Here is a 17,784-nt window from a genome sequence, read left to right as displayed (position 1 = left end):
GGATCACGTAGCATGCTGTTCCAAGTACACACAGTTCCCACAGAATTTAATTATAAACAAAATGTAAAACAGTTACTTCAGAGATAACTTGTTTCTCTAAAACCTGTTACATGAATGTTGGCTTTATTGCATTCTCTAATGATACCAGGTAAAAAAGCTTTTGTTTTAATTGAGATATTTGGGCATAATTTTGGCTTCCTTATGGGCCTTTTGGTTTTCCTTATGGGCTTCCTTTCAGCCAGTGTCTCCAATTTGATTTTTGTCATAATATAAATATAAATATAAATAATATATATTTTTATAATATAAATTTATATTATAAATTATAAATTATAAAATAAATTTATATTTATATAATATATAAATAATATAAATTAACTACTAAAGGCAATTAAGAGTGAACCAGAGTGCTTACCTCACAAAACTCCTTCTCGCAGTTACATATTAACATTTTTGGCCTCTGCTGCCTTACACACCCTTTTCTGCACTGGTATTTCTTTCTAAGTTGAGGTAACCTGAATGGGTTTCTTGGGTTACTGTGCAATCATTTGGCTGTGTTTCCCTCTGTGGCCATACGAGTGTGGAGGGGAACAAGGAACCGCTTCCTTTTTGTCACTGGTATCACTTGGATGTATAGCTGCATGTACAGCTCGGCTGCCCGGCACCCTGGCTTCCTTCTGCTGCCTGGAGTGAGGCGAGAAAGATATTTTCAGTAACTAGGAAAAACAAAAGCAGCACCAGTTCTTTACCTAGCAGAAGAGGAAGGAACGGAGGTTGTTCATATCTGCCTGTGGCACAGGGTGCAGCAAGAGCGCTGCTGCCAAGGGCTGCACGGTCAGCGAGCCCCCAGACACTCCCTTGGGGCTACTGCATCAAGGACTGTCTGCTGCTTGTAGATTAAGTTCAAAAAGCTGAAGCACTATGTGCAGGTAGTCAGTTGCTGCTGCTTAATATTTCTTTGCACTATCTTTGAATGCAAAGAGTATTTCAAGTGACTTGCTTCCTTGTTCTCTGCCCCTGATGGCTATGATCAGGCAGCGTGATAAACTCTGTTTTCTGAAGAGCAATTTCTGTAATAAGTTTCAAAATACCCAAGAGATCCTGTATTTAATACCTTGTCTTTGCTAAGGGCCCGGGGGAGGCAGAGAGGTGAAGCACTGGGGCATGGGCTGGCAGCTTGCCTGCTTTGCAGGCTGAGCCTGGGCGCTGCTTGTGCCTTGTCCCACGGACCTGCCCGGGCTGTGCCCGGCTTGGCTTTCTCTCCTTCTGCTCCAGGGTGCAGCATTTTGCATACTGAATTGCCCTGAATTTCTGCATGGAAACCCCTGTGGCAGCTCAGGAAAACCAGCAGTAACCCAGGCTGGGCTTCTGCCTGGGTGAACTCCCTCACCTCTTACCCAGGGTAACTTTCAGTCCTGCTATATGGCTATACCGCTATAGCTATTCTATAGGTTCAGTCCTGCTCTATGGACTTCTCCGTCAAGCTGCAAACTTGGCTTGAATCCTCTCACGGTAGCTCACTGTGCCAACCCGTGCTTGTGCACTCCTCCCTGTTGCATTTATACAGACACAAGGCAGAAGCCATCAAAGTCCTCCAAACTGATGTGAGCTCTTCAGTAACGTTGTGGCAAATGTATGGAAAAAACTTGGGTTTTAATAGTTGGGAAAGAGGCAGAAAACCAGTGGGGTGTGCCATGAATCACATTACAGCTTGCAGGTTAAATGTTGTAATGACCTTCTCGTTAAAATGCTATTTGAATTTTCTTTCAGAAATATCTGCTTTAATGATGACTAACATTATCTAAGTGATGTTTTATTTCACTAATTCTTTATTTAGGTAGCTAGTGTAATATATACTTGCATATTCATGCAAATTCTTGACTCTTATTTTAAGAATGGTGAAGAACATATTCTGACTTGATAAAAGTTGCACTTACATAGAGGAATTCAAAATCAATTCAAATATACAAGCTGTCTTTTAGACAAACAGAGCTCAAGCTGTGTTGAATTGGGAAGAATTCTGAATGCCTGCTTGTGCATTTGAAAGCAGTTTAACTGAATGAAAGCCTTTGAGATTTTTGGGAAAGATAATTTCTCCCACTCAAAGCTTATGTTTACTCAAAGTGGTAGAGGAAAACGCACTTTGCAGTCCATCAGTTTCTCAGCTTTGTAACCACTATTGATGGAACTGAAGTAATTACATAAATTGAAATAAGGAACAGAACCTTTTTGACAAGGGTATGCTTTTGGCACTTGCAAAATTTTGATGTATTTGCTTGCAAGTGACTTATGGCAAGCTAATAGCTCAGCCTACCCGTGGAATATGCAGTATGTGGTTACTGCCATCAAGCTTTCTGAGGTCTGTAGGGAGGGCTATAAAATGTGAGTGGCATAGAAGAGGTGAATGCAGGTTGTTTGCTGTCCTTTCCCGTAAGAACCTGAGAAGTATCAAGCTCATGAGAGCCACTTTCACAGCAAAAGAAGACAATTCTTCATGAAGTGAGTAGCAGAATTGGGGAGGTCTCTGCTGCAGACTCTAAAGACTCTCTGTTGTCTTTATAAAGCTGAGCTGACCAATATAACTGTTTTGCTACTGTTTCAGTTCCTATTATTTTTAAAACTTTGAACAATATTTTTTCTGAATCTTCAAATTTGCGTGTACTTAATAGGCAAATCTGAAATATGTAACATTTAAGGTGTTTTTAAGTTTAAACCTGCTCTGACTAAGATAAATGTCCCTGACGTGGCTACAAAAGAGGAGGCCTGGAGAATAATGTCATGCAATGTGTTAACTTTCCAGGAAATATGGGATATCCTATCGCACATCTCTCATGCCCGGTGCAGACTGGGGCAGGACCGCTGAGGATACAGCTGCAGAGCTCTGTCACGGCTGCCCAGCTCCCCTGAGGCCAGGCTCCTTCTGCTGGGAGGACTTGAAAATAAAATGAAGGTGTGAAGTAAACCACTGTCTGAAGGATCCTGGCATGACAAGTGCTTTTTGGACATAGACTGGTACAGACAGCCCAAGTGCTACGTCTCTGCCTTGAAGGACTGGGATGCAAACTAGCTTCAGTTCAGCTACTGCTTTGTAGCTTCCATTAGGATATCTCCAGAGTCTGCCCTGGGACACTGAGACCTCAGCTGGATGCTTTTCTACTCCCTCCTGCCTTATCTCAACACCTCAAGAAATCTCTTTCAAAAACATTTGTCATTTGAGCTCTGCTGCATGACAGTGAGTGTTTGTAGTGTGATTATTTTGGTGGAGAATTATGGATGTGTGGGGTTTTTTTTATATATATGTATATTTTTAATACTACATCAATGTGTATGGGATCTCAATAAGCTGAAGTATTTAGAATAAGTTCATAATTGCTATTTTGGATTTCTTTAAGCTTGTTCGCCAGATAAGATGCAAAACGTATCTGCAGATTTCTTTACTCTCTTGTCACTGCAAATAAAAGATTCATCTGTTGAGATGATTACACAGTAAGATACATGTTCAGAAAACCTTCCCTGTAATTTTCACAGATTTTCTTTCTTTTATTTTTTTTTCCCAATGCTGTTCTTGCCCAAAATGCTGCTTCTATTTGCAGGCATTGTGTTGTTCTGTAGAAATTTCATGTCAAGCCCAGCAAGTCCTTTACCACTTTGGTGGGTAAGACTAGAGTCATCTCAGCTGAGCAAGGTTCCCAGCACTCGTCTGCTTGAGTGGCTGTTGTCATCTGCAGATCTTTGGGGACTTCTGGTCACTTACAGACTTAATTTGACTTTTGAGTACTTTGTGGGTGAGAATGGGGAATGTACTGACTGTCCAACTCTACCATATTGCCCTGGACAGGGAGCCGTAGTCATGGAATTCCAATTGACCCCTTACGGTGGATCTGAGCTGCTGAGGCTTTTTTACTTTTAGGTGAAAGGATGCTCTGTAATATTTCAGCACAAGGGATGATTGACTTGTTTCCTTCCATTTCTTGTCCTTAAGTAACTGTTCTTAGTTCTATGTACTTGAATTTGATGCTTTAAGTAATATGTTATTTTATAAAAGAAGGGGCTGCCTAGGTTTTTGAGGGTAATAAAATGAACAACAATGTCAAGTGACCTGCTTTCATGTTGATTGCTAGATGTAGGGCGTGAGCCAAGGAAAAAAATGGTCAAGGAGCTAGTTCAGAAAACTGAAATATTAAAAAAAAATCACTTTGAAAATATTAATCATTAAATAATGTAAGCTGATTTAAAATTAAGTAATACAAACATTGCATGAGAGAAAAAAATCCAAGTAGAATAAATGACAGAAAATGAACCTTTTTATCTTAAAACTCAGCAGTAACCTTTAATATAGATGTGACTTGTTAGCTAGCCTGCTGGGGATTGCTTAATTCGCTTCCCATGAGATATAACTGTTAAGTAACCACAGGGTAATAATAGACTAAGTGAACCTGATCTTTATCTGTGATCAATTTTAGCTGGAAAGGTGAAAAGCTTATGATTTTATTTTATTTTTTTTAACCTTTCTGCCTGTAAATACTTCTAGGTTCTTTTTTCTTTTTAGCCACACTCAGCCCATCGCTCTGGCACTGGTGACAGCCTGAGGCTCACAAGGAGCTTCCCAAAAACTATTGGTGTTGCTGCCTTTCCTGCAGCTTTGTACCCGATATCTCCTCTCTGGCCTTACATTACAGTCAGGCACAGGTTTGCTGCTCTGTACAATAGCTAACATGATTAGGATCTTATGCCAGGGCTGTGTTCCTACGTTTTACTAAAAATATGCAACATCTATTAACGAGGTCATTGTTAAAACCCTTATTCAGATACTGACAGCAAATGTGAGGGATCGTGATGATCAGACACAACCTCTTCAGGCTGTGAGACCCTGTGCGAGGTCTGGTCACTAGGAGTAATTGCTGTCAGAGCTGCTTGTGTAAATTACTTTGAGTGCAGTTTGGTTCGTAATAAAGGTAGTAAATTGCCAAGGCAGCTGACATTGACCTCAACAGAGTAGCTGAAGTGTGAGGTAATCTGGAACACAGACTCCCCCTTCCATCACATTTAATAGCCCTGTGTCCAAAATAGTGCTGATTTGGGCTAGGAAAAAAACCCGCTGCTGTTGCTGGGTCGTGCTTTATCCTTTGGTTGGGTAGGGAACTGTCTTTTGGTTTTAAAGATGATTGGGCTGTGTGGAGCTCGCAGGGCTCTGGGTTGACAGCCCGATAAAATAATCCCTGGCTTTAGAGCAGTCAAATATGTAGAATATATTTTTTCCTTTTCAGCACATTTACTTAAATCCTGTAGCAGTAAATAACAGGCACATGCTCAGAATATATATGCCTGCAGCATATTTTACATACATTATTATATTTATTAATATATAATTGAAAAACCAAAACATTTTTCCAGTAATAGGCCTTTTATTGCTTAGTCAGTAAAATGGAAGGGTTATGATTTATACTTCACTGTCCTGACTGGATACATTGAAAAATGGAAATAATGATGGGGCTGTGGCTCAAACATGGGATTTTACAGCAAGAATGGCTTGGCTGTTGCTCATATTTTTTTGTGTCCTATAGAAAGTCACTTTTAACTTCTTAACTTCCACTTTATTGCCTATGTTGTATGACTGGTGGTGCAAAGGGACTGTGCTGGGGTTTTGTAAGTGGGTAAGTCTTTTGACAATTCCTCACTCATCAAAGCATCATGCACTGCAGTCCTCCAGCAGAGAGAATATTTCCTTCTATATTAACTTGGTGCAATATGAAATTTTTAATTAGGGCCTCCAGATATATACCCTTTCATGTGCCTGTCCCCTCCCCCTCACCTTAGAAATGAGTATGTTGGGTATGGTGATTGAAGTGAGGACCAGCAGTTGATTTTAAATCCTTTCTTTTTTTCCCTTCCACCCTTCCTAGGATGCAGGGGCTTTAATCCAGGATGAACGAATGCTACTATGATAAGCGCATGGACTTTTTTTATAACAAGACAAATACTGACACAGTAGATGAGTGGACAGGGCCAAAACTTATTGTTGTTCTGTGTTTTGGGACATTTTTCTGCCTCTTCATTTTCATTTCAAACTCATTGGTCATAGCAGCTGTGGTCAAGAACAAGAGGTTTCATTTTCCCTTTTACTATCTCCTGGCCAACTTAGCTGCTGCAGACTTTTTTGCTGGAATTGCCTATGTCTTCTTGATGTTCAACACTGGCCCAGTGTCTAAGACATTAACTGTTAACCGCTGGTTTTTGCGTCAGGGTCTTCTGGACACCAGCCTGACAGCATCCCTGGTGAATCTCCTCGTCATAGCTGTTGAGCGGCACATGTCGATAATGCGGATGAAGATCCACAGTAATCTCACGAAGAAGAGAGTCACCTTCTTAATTGTATCAATTTGGGCTATTGCTATTTTCATGGGAGCTGTTCCTACCCTGGGTTGGAACTGCCTCTGTGACATTACCGCCTGCTCATCTCTGGCGCCCATTTACAGCAGAAGCTACCTGGTATTCTGGAGTGTCTTAAACCTGGTTGTCTTCTTCATCGTGGTGGTGGTTTACATAAGAATCTATATGTATGTCCAAAGGAAGACTAACGTCTTGTCATCACACACCAGTGGATCCATTAGCCGCAGGAGAACCCCTGTGAAGCTTATGAAGACCGTCATGACTGTCTTAGGTAAGAGACTACAAACCATGGTGTGCAAGGCTGGCAGTGCCGATCAATGAATTTGTGTTGTTTGGTGGTGTTTTGATCGGTGTGTGGTTTTGGGGTTTTGTTTGTTTGTTTTGTGTTTCTTGTTTTGTTTTGTGGGTTTCTTTGTGTGTGTGTTTGGGTTGTTTTTTGTTGTTGTTGTTTAGTTTTGGTTTTAAGCTAACCTCCCTAAAACAAAACCAAACCAAAAAATCCCTTCATTAAACTGTCGGACCTCAGAAAAGAAAGTGAACTGATGGTTCAAGCAAGTACAAGGTTCTCACACTCCTTTATCTTCTGAAGTTGGCTTGTTGGCTGCCAGAGCCTTTCCCTTCAAAATCCTTCCCCGGCTGTCCTTTTTTTCCCCTTGATTTTCATGGCATCTATAGCGATAGAATGTGGTGTTTGTTCCTATCTCCCTCTCGACTTGCAGGGGCAAGATTCAGTCTTTTGCCCCTGAAGCTCTCGGACAGTGAAACTTAAACCAGCCATCTGGAAGAAGAAAATTCCTGCAGAAAAGCTCTGAATTGTTCCAGACATGATCCTGTCCTAATGCGTAACCATCAGGTAGATCCTAGTTAATTGCTGCACTGGAAAGAGACAAAAAGAAACATCCTTTTAAACAGCAGTTATTTGAGTATTTCTATGCAAGGCAGGACTGCAGGCTGTGTTCTGGGAAGTCACATGCAACTAAATCATCATGCAAAGCCTTGTATAGTTTATATGTATATTTATATAGTTATTATTTAGTTTTCTGTCAACCAAAGCTGGGAGGTGCTGAGTGGGTGTTGGAATAACACTGTCAGCTGTCAGTGCCACCTGTGCGTGTTTGCAGGTCAGAGCAGAGAAGTGACACCCAGCCAGCCGGTGTGAAGTCGGGAGGACAGCAGTGGTAGCTGCCATGTGTGAATCCCTCACAGTCCTGTAGCCTGTGACATGTCTTCAGTGCTCACCACGCTGTTGCGTGCAAATAAAGCTCACTTTAAGCTTAATTTTTAACTCATTTTTTTCTTTTACTAGGGAGAGGGGCCTTGGGAATATGGTTTGATTTAAAGATCAGCATTAACTTTCTCTTACTTGCAGAATGTGGCTTTTCAGCCACCAGATTAAACTGTAATTTGGGTAAAACATTTAATGATATTGTGTGCTTGGCCAGGCAATTTAATGTAGAAAGCCTGAATGCTACTTTAGAGATCGTAATTTTGTGTATTTACTTTACCAGTCAGAAACAAAACCAAAGAGAGCCTACTTTTGTAGGAGTCCAATTAGTGCATGTGTTGCTGGATGGGAGATCTATCCCAAATGACTGTGTCAGATGAGATGTATCTTGTTACGTTCCTTCATATCAGTTCTCCAAACTATGACTTTGAGAAGCTTTTTATAAATGTTTATTACTAGGAATGGGAATTCATTTTTTAAAACGGTTTGAAATGTGATTCCTGGTCAAGTCATTCAAGCACACTGTGCAAAATGTATTAGAAACTCAATAGCACACTTTCTGGGCTTCCTGATTACCAAAGAAGTCACCAAGTGACCAAATGGATACTTCTAAAACTCTGCTTACACCCACTGATGCAACTACCTATAGCTATATGCAGTGTGTGGATTTTACCCGAGGCAATTATTTTTAATGGCTTGTTCCAAAACATCTGAAGATGCTTTGGATGTGCCTGATACGATCTTAACTAAAAGCAGTTCCAAGATGCTCTGTTGCTGGATGAGGCATGACAAAAACCAGAGCTCTCATTAATGTGCACTGTTGGTATCATCGTCCTTGGGAACGTCACTGTCATCCCTGGGTGTTCTTCTCCTGTGGTTCTACAGATAAGAGTTGGAGGAATCTGGCTTTCAGTGTAACTTCATGGATTCATGGTGACCACAGCTGCAGACAGCTTTTTGTATCACCCTTTGCTGGGCTCCGATGGCCCCTTCCAAAGGCTGGGACTTGAGTCCCTGTCATCTGCCTCTTTCTACCATAACTCCTAACATGATCCATCACAGGATAGAAGCAGTTGAAATGGTTTTCCCTTTGGCATGTTAAACCCTAGGAAGTTATCTGAGTGAAACTGGAAGATGGGAAACCTAGCAAAATGGGCTAAACTCCTCTTAGGTTGACATCATGGCACAGTCCTAGCTAAGCCTGTGACTGTAGGTTTGAAGAAGGGTGCCTGGCAGGCGTGCAGGTATGTGATTTTCAGGTGGTGTATGTGGTAGCTCATCTGAACTTGGCAGTGAGATTCCTGCTGAAATAGCAACTTTGGGGTGGATGACTTTCAGTTCTAGTGAATTTATAGTTTAATTGGTAACTTGCTTTTTTAACTCAGGCGCACATGTGGCAATGGCGACTTGAAACTACTGCATGTTCTTTCTCAGCATTGGCGTGCTCAGGGACAGCCTCTATGTGCAGAGTTTTATGATACAGTGCTGCAAAAGCATCAGTAGTGCTTCCAGTTATACAGGATTTAATTTTCAAGCAGATATGATGTAATTTACAATAAATAAAAAAAAAATCTATGTTTAAATCTAAAAAAATCCTCAAACTGACCTTGAGGCATTGTAGTACCTGATCTCCCATAATCCAGTGCAAAGACTCAGAGCTGTTCTTCTCATTCATGTCACAACCAGGCTGTATTTCATGTCATTTCTGTCAATTTTGGAGAGTCACAGAAATTAAATTCTTTTTTGAATATTGCACTTTGTCAGTGGGAGGAGCTCCTATGGGGTAAAAAGTCTGCAAACTAGAAAATCACCAAAGGGCAAAGACAAAGGTATATATTTATGCTTAACCATGGTTCCCTCTGAAAGCTCTGTGATAAAAATAGCAAAATCTGAGCAAGGCTGCAAGTCTGAGCCATGCCTTGCTTTCATCTCTGTGGTGCTAAGAGCAGGGTGTGAATCATTTGTGTGGTCTCCATACGCAGAAAAATGTATTTTTGATGGAGTCAAAGCAATAACCCCATTAAAGTATTTCCCAGTAACTCTGGCACTGTCACTGCGTTGTGCTGTCCTTGTCATAAGTCCTGCGGGGAGGGAAATGTGCAGAGCTTTGTATACAATCAGTTGGTTGCAGGTATCTCTTCCCTTATTTTTGCCACTGGTATGTTTTAGGGTTTTGCCTGTATAGGTAGACAGGGATATATCCTGCAAGTTCATGGATTAATCCTGCCTGCGAATTTGGGGTTTTGTTTAAATGAGAGATTTCTGTGTCTTAAGTGTGGCTTTGGGGTCTGTTCCCTCACCTGCTGACTTCCGTGAAGGCAGGGTTTGACCTCGCATGCTTTGTGGTGCACGTGGTTAAGATGCTTTCTGTACTTGTTCTAATGAGGGTTTGTTATCATCTTAATTCCTGCATGGAGCTTGTCTGCTGGTGACTGTGGAAGTAACCCTTGGTGGCTAGCAAATATTCTCTGTCCAAGACACTCAACTAGAACCAGCAGTGTTGTCTGGGTGGTCTGATTCCAGCGCTTGTTAAAACAGATGGGGTTTGCTGGGGAACACCAGGGCAATAAATCAGTGCAGTGTTTTTCCCGTTGTAGACTGTAAGAGAGAGTTGGTGTCACAACTGCTTACTCAGCATGTTGGAGCCAAACCAGTGTGTAATATAGAGATTGACCAGAGAAAACAAGTGTTGTGGTAGCAGCTTGCAGATCCTAATGTCAGTGGGCAACAGAGGAATGTTACTGATGTTATTCAGTATCTCAAAACTAACACCATGAAATTAGTACTTAGCATCACAAAAATCTTGGTACAGCAGACTAGAAAATGCAGTTTCTGAAGGAGGCAATCTCTTGCCTTTCTGTTTTGTACAATATTGCCTGGAACATAGTAAATCAGTTGGTTGCATTTTGTCTGGACTCCAGGAGTACAGATTTACAGCAAGATCTGTGATATCTTGTCATTGATACATTTTTCAGCAATCCTAATGATCACTAAATCACATGAATTCATTTTATATACCATCATGGCCTGCCCATCAGATGTGTCGATTAAAATCCTTGATGGGGAGAAGAGCCCAGTGCTGCTGGAACCAGCCGGTGTGCCCAGTGGAGCCGAGGGGATGTCCGGGGTGGTGCTGAGCCCTGACTCCAGTGCTGCCCCATCCTGCTGTGGCCTGGCTGCCCTCCCACTGCTTGCTTGCATGACTCAGATATGGGAAAATTTGGAACTGAGCTGGGTTTGCTTTTCCTACCAAAACTGTTGAACAGATATCAATATCTCCAAGTGAGCATTTTAACATATAGCTTCTATCATCCCTGTTTGATTATTTTTTTTTCTAAGCACAAAAAAGGGGAAACTGCTGTTATAAATGATTGGAATTTCCTCGGTACATTGTTCAAACTGTGACTGTTGTGCCGAGTTGTAATTTTCTATTTCTGGATGTCAGACAGCAATTGTGGCTTGTGCTAGGTTAGCATTATCATGCATATGGCTGCTCCTTCCCAGGCTGGAGGCGAGGGATGCCGGGCTGTGGTGCCGGGAGGCAGATGGGCCATTCAGGGCCCCTCGCAAGCTCATGGCCAAGGGCTGCGTTCAGTTGCCATGTTGCCCCTTCCCACCAGTACTGCCCACACCTTTGCCTATAAGGTGGGGATGGGTAGAAACGTGGAAAGATGTCAACACAATAGTCAACTTCCTTCTAACTTATGATTTCTATGCTTTCTTCATGTTGCCTTCACTCTGTCTAATATCTCCTCTCCCTTATTCCACCCTGCTCCATGGTCAGGGTTTTTTTGTTGTTGTGGTGGTGTTGTTTTTTCGTTCTGTTTTGTTGTTGTTGTTGTTTATTTGTTTGTTTGGTTTGGTTTTTTGGTTGTGTGTGGGGGTGTTTTTTGTTTATGTGTGTGTGTTTAGTTTGTTCTCAGGGGCTGGTGGGAGAAGAGAGAGCGTTTGTCCTACTTTGCATCATTCAGCTTTCGTTACCAACTTGTGTCTCACTTCTTCCTCCCAGTTCCTTCCCTCCCTGTTCCTACCTCGCAACTGAAACACAAGGAGAACCCTTCTGCTCCTGGGCTTGTCCTGTGGTTTCTTGCTGTCTTTTGGGGAAATGCCTCTTTTGCAGAGTTTTCTTGTGCCCCCATCACTGCTCTCATATTTCCTCATCCTTTTTTGCTCTTTATTTGGCTCTCTGCTTTGTTTCTTTGCCCTGACTGCTGCACCTTTTGCTTCTTCTTCATTAACTTGTTTTTTATGTTGTTTTGTGGCTTGTTTAATTTAGGTTTTTTTTTTCTCTTTTCATTTACAACTTAATTTGTTTCCTGGATCTGAGTTGTTTGGTCTCAGATACCCAGCAGCCCAGGTGGGAGGGAGCAGAGGAGCGAGGTGGGTGCTGCTTGGACTGGGCAGCCGGCAGTGCTGGCGTGCCCTGGTCAATGGTGTGTGTCCTGTACCAGCTGTGGGGTTCCAGCCAGGACGTGTGTAAATTATGTGACTCTTGTTTCATGAGTTGGGCAGTGTGCCCACAGCTCTACAGAGTCAGCTGTAGTGTGACACAGGACATGTCATTGTGGAAGTGGGCCACCTGGTATCTGCTCCTCCAGCATATGAGAGGGAGATGAAGAGAAGCAGTCTGTGTTCAGAGCACCAGTTCTCTGCTTGTTAGTCTCCAGAGACCATGGACAAATCACTGTTGTGAAGACCTTTCCCCACTTGTGTCTGAGCTGATGCTGTCAGCAGCTGGATGCTTGCTCCCCGCAGCATTCTGAGAGCTGCCCTGCCTCATGCTCAGGGCCTGGCAGAGAAGGTGTAGTAGATATTATTTTGCTACTATCATTAGAATTTTGTCCTTTCCTGCTTTTATAATTTTTGTGTAGAATTTTGATAAACACAATGTTGTAAGATAAAAAAAAAAAAATCCCAAATCCCTAGCAGTTTGAAGTCCTTTTTTTTTTTTTTTTTTAATGTTTGTTTGTTTCCTTTATTTCTAGGTGCCTTTGTTGTCTGTTGGACCCCTGGCCTGGTTGTCTTACTGCTCGATGGTCTGAACTGCACGTACTGTGGGATTCAGAATGTTAAAAGGTGGTTTCTTCTGCTGGCCCTGTTGAACTCTGTCATGAATCCAATAATTTATTCATACAAAGATGATGAGATGTGGGCTACCATGAAAAAGATGATTTGCTGCTCATCTGAGGATAAGAGTCAGGAAAGACGCTCGTCACGGATTCCCTCAACAGTTCTCTGCAGGAGCACAGATACCTCAGGGCACTACATCGAAGATGGCATTATTCAGGGAACAATTTGTGGAAAAGAAGATCTTGGTGACAAAGGAAACTCTTGAGCTATTCAAGGGACTGACTTGGCTGGAAAAGGAGAGGGGGAAGGGAGAGGTTTTGCAAGAGAAGATTGACTGGCAAAGCTAGTAAACAATATATCCACTTTGTTCCAGAGCCTAAACTCCAGTGTTAACAAAAGTTCTTATAAATAATTGCCTGATGGAAAAACACTTTGTAATGAAGAAAACTTTCTGTGCTGCCGTCTCTCCTTTTTTCTTTTAAGTACATGAAATTGTTTTTCGTATGAATGGGATAAATACATCTCAGACTTCTTGTGCATGGAAACAAAATGTAAACAATGTAGTGAGACCCTCCTTAGGCTCCTACAGAGAGAATAAACCTGCTTCACTGTGCAGGCTTGGCACTTGTTGAGTATTTATGCTTTGAACGGTCTCTGTGCATCTTGAGGAGGATCGTAGGCCTGGTTGGACAGAATTGTGACCTGTTGTCTTGGTTTACAACAGTCATGAAATAGTTCTCTCCTTCTCCTTATCTTGTTTTCAAAATAGGTAGTTGGTTTTGTTAAAGCTGTGCCAGAAACCTGGCTGTGATGGGAAGCCCAGCCTACACATGAGTGTGTCCAGCTGTGGACTGTCAGTGGAAGAAGCACAAAAGCCATTATTACTTCTGTAGTGGGATGAATGCTGCAAGGAGATACATTGCACTCTCTGCTGCTGTTGTATAGACAGATGCTGGGGGCATGCTAACAGAGGAGCAGCCTGGCTGTGTTTATGCCCACTTTTTATTTCCTCAGTTAACATCAAATGGGTGTTCTCACCCCTCTTTACCTGCTATGCCACTGAGAGAAACGAAATTCAAAACTGTTCTAAGAGGGCAGACCTCTAAGGGAAGGTTTGACATATATATACAGGTTCAATCAAGCTATTTAAAATATGGATTAATTTACAGGGAAAAAAGCCTGAAACCAACTTAAACCCCTACAAAAGCACTGTATGCATTGATTGTCTGACCTTGTCTGTAGGACATTTAACATCTAATTTGCAAGCAGATATAACTGGCAAATACTTGAGGAAGAGGCCGTGAAGCAGCAAGCGATGAAGGTGACTAAACAGCATTGTGACTAATCAAGTCTAGTGTTGATGCAGCTACAGCCTAAAAAGCTGAAGTTTTGAAATACAGAGTATGCTCTAATGGAGGATCTAGGAATTTAAAGCTCTAGGGTAAAGGTTTTAGATTTAAACTTTAAAAATTGGAATATAGACTTCTTAGTACTCTAAAAACTTGGCTCCTAATGTCTGCTTTCAGCACCCTTCTTCCTGTCTTAATTTCAAGTGGAGTTACCTGTATTGTGTCCTAGGGAATGTCTGATCCCTGGTGTTAAAGGAGATGACCACAACCAGATGTCACTTTGGAAAGTTTTGGAAGTTTTGACCACTTGGAATTGTTGGAGAACAACACCAAGAGCATATTGTATGAGATGGAAAGATAAAGGTTAGCTGTGGTTTGGGGAAATTCTTCCTTTGGTGCAACTTGCATGTGGGTATCTGGAGTGTGTTGTTCAAAGCAGAACCAGCACTTGGATCAAAGGTCCAGCTGCAGTTTTGCAGAAGGCACTGGGGAATTTCACAGCAGGTCTCAGCTTACAAACACAACCAGCCCTTGCTCAGAGAGCTCTCCCATAACACAAGTACCCTCTAGGGATTTGGCCTAACATTTCAAGGTAAATGCTGTATTTATGACTAATACTGAAAAGGTTTAAGTTTTCTTTATTTTTTTGCCATTATAATGTAATATTCTTGTGCGAATAATACTTTGTTATTTTGGTGTTTTGTAAAGCATGTAGAAGTGGTGCTTTCTAGAGCCAGTGGCATTGCAAAGGCATAGCATGCCAGCATTCCTGTCCCTACAGCTACCTGCAGCGCACAGTTTGTGTTAACTAGGCTGAAGCTCCATGTACGAAGTTAACAGAAAATAAAATGTTACTTCAAAATAAAATTCTTGTTTTGTTTCCTGTTCAGATGGTGGCTGAACCTCACCTGGCACTACAGTTGGCATTTAATTGCTGTTACTCTTACTAATTTCCGCAGACTCATCCAAACTAAAACTGATACCAATGAAGATGGGGAAATGTTGTTTCATGTTACCATGGGGAAAGGGATGTTTTTAATAAAATTTTCATGTTTACTAGTAATGTAATACTAGCAAGTGTAACATTTGGTTGAATCAAGCCCCAAAGGGAGCTTGGATGAAGATCTGAACAGCTGCAGCAGTCAAGAAAACACCAGGTCTCACCTGCAGAGCTTGAGATTCGGGCTGCAAAATAACCCCATGTGGGTTATTCTTCCAGGTAAGCAGGAAAAGGTGACTCCTGTAAAGGTAAAGGACTGCTTTGTTAGTAGAGCACCTCATATAGCGGTCTGGATTAAGATCTGAGGGGTATTAACAATGATTCTCTCACAAGTAAGTGGGAGGATTTCAGGTCTGCACTTTTATTCCACCTGTTATGTCATTTAAAAATTATCTAATTAAAAAAAAAAGTGCCAATGGAACAAATCAATCCAAAAAGCTTGCAAACTGGTGCCCTGCGAATGGTGTTGTTGGCAGTGCGTCATGTCGTCTGTTTGGCATGATGTTTCTCTGAGGCTGCTACCTCATTGTCCGCTACTGTAAATTACGATGTGACTTGGCTGGGACAGGAAACTGATCTTGCATCAAACTTTCCTACAAATTGCTACACCAGACACTGTACAATGTTTCCTATGGCGAAGTGTTTAAACATCAAGCTACTCATGTGGTGAGTTATTTCTTTTTAACTCCATAAACATTTATCAAAATAGTTTGTCTCAAGGGAAATGTTGAAGCATTATTTGTACTTGAGGGAGGGGTGGGGGGAAGCAAAGGGCACTTGATGAAGGTAAGTTCTGTTGCCTTTTTCACTAATAACCCAAAATAACAGATATCTGTTGACTTTCCATGTGCCTGCGCCTATTTATGTGTGCCAGTGTACTGCTGTCTGAGATTTAATTCTTTCTTTTGGGGAAGGCTTTAGGGTGAACACCCACAGAAACCTGAGGACATTAATTCTCAGGAGGCAGAGTTACCATTAAGTTGGATAGTTATAAGGTTTTGCATGTTCCTGGAGGGCTCTCTGTGTCTGGGAGAGCCTCAAGAGCTGCTGTATCCTACTAAGTGTAGTGACCAAGTATTTATAATTCATTGTTGTCACAGCAGTTATGGTTTGTAAACCTTTGAGGTATTCCCCTCCTCTTCCTCTCCCCAGTTCCTTGTCTCCCAAACCAAAGTTGCTCTTCCAGTTGCTCAGTGGGTCCAGGAAGAAACGCTTCACAGTGTTTCCCAGGGGAAAGATGTACAGTCTGTCCTCCACGGTTAGTGCTCCCAGAAGGCCTGTGTGGTCACAATCACTGGAGATGCTTTTCGGAGAATTATTATGAAAAGCCAGGAACAATGGGGTTTTATTTTACATGATAGATCTTTTGAATCTTTCTGGATAAGCAACTAGACTGATCATTGTTTAACAACTGTGTGCGTGGGAGAGAAGTTTCTCTAATATCTGTGCTGTCCATGTGAGCTGAGTGGTGTGGGTGATGAGTCCCTCTGGGACAGCAGCCAAATGGCTACAGCTAGAGTGGCCCCAAGCACGGCTGCTCCTCTGCTCTGGGGCTGCTTTACCATGGCTACTTTTCCCTCTGTGTAAGATCTGTGGGGTTTTTTTTGCTTTTTTTTTTTTTTCTTGGTAGTAATTACTGCAGACTGGTGAAATACCTCTTTGTTTCTGCATAAAACAGCTTGAGCACGTATTTGTGGCCTGCAGTAATTACTGCAGCTACGTGAAATTATGGTGCCTTTCTCTGATCAGATCTGATCTGGTTGAAGATATCCCTGCTCATGGCAGGGGCTTGGCCCAGATGACCTTTAAAGGACCCTTCCAACCCAAACTATTCTATGACTCTGTATTTTATATACAGTTATACATGTTTGTTTGTTTGTTTAAAAAAATTCAAAACTTCTAAGTAGCACTTGGGAACTACTATAGGATCAATACTTCTACTATCATTCCTCCGTGGTTATAGTGAACTCTGCATGAAGATTTCTAAACTGCTGATTATTGGAAGCTGATGTGGGGGAAGGATCATTTCAAGCTTGCCATATTTCTTATGCACTTTCCCTAGGATTCTGGCAGCTGGCTGCTATCCTCGTGGTTGCAGTGTGGAGTCAGTCTTCAGTATGGCCCAAAGTAACTGCTGCTTGCAAGATTAGAGCCAAAACCTGAAAATTTATGGAAATATTGGAAACAAGGCAGGTAAATTCTGTTATTTATCCTAACCTATAATTCTAATGAATATTTTTAATCATTGAAAGTGGTGATCCCACTTTCCCTCTTGCACACATTCCCTCGTTATGCTGGTGCAGCCATTTGTGAGGCCATATGGTGAACTGTAGTGCATCTGATAAATAACCCTGGATGATATACATTGCCAGTAATTAGAGAAGATTATCCCTTTGTTGTTAGCTAGAAGCTGCATTATTTCCTAATATTTTTTATATGGAGTCACACAGATTATTTGTTTTCTATAACTCTGTATAAGATACAGTCCCCCTTGCACACTACGCTTTGCAGTGACTCGGCATGCTTCTAACATGGGGAAAAAAAAATCCATCTGGAAATAAGGAATTAGGTCATGATAGCCTTTCTGCACCCAAGGTCTTTTGGAAGATAAGGAATTTAAACGCTTCTATGCTTTGAGCCATTCTTGAGAACATCCTGCTTATCTTTCGAGTAGTAATTGGTCCCTGGGCTTCTTTTATACATAGTTTTATAATATTGAGGGTGTTTTTTCATTGCAGCAGGCAGAAGCA

The 17,784-nt window shown here is 41.7% G+C and overlaps 1 protein-coding gene across 1 annotated transcript; it reads left to right on the top strand.

Annotated features, from left to right (window-relative positions):
- Positions 1-5,925: 5,925 nt before the first annotated feature.
- Positions 5,926-12,950, top strand: LPAR3 (lysophosphatidic acid receptor 3; the record flags this gene model as incomplete). Its single annotated transcript, XM_080348771.1, has 2 exons — positions 5,926-6,661; positions 12,601-12,950. The coding sequence occupies 2 exons, from the start codon at positions 5,926-5,928 to the stop codon at positions 12,948-12,950; spliced, it is 1,086 nt and encodes a 361-aa protein (XP_080204897.1).
- Positions 12,951-17,784: the final 4,834 nt, after the last annotated feature.

Source organism: Nesoenas mayeri (genome assembly GCF_963082525.1).
Source record: "Nesoenas mayeri genome assembly, chromosome: 8".
In the NCBI taxonomy this organism is placed as follows: domain Eukaryota; kingdom Metazoa; phylum Chordata; class Aves; order Columbiformes; family Columbidae; genus Nesoenas; species Nesoenas mayeri.
Note: the sequence above shows the minus strand (reverse complement) of the source record. Positions and strands in the feature narration are given on the sequence as shown.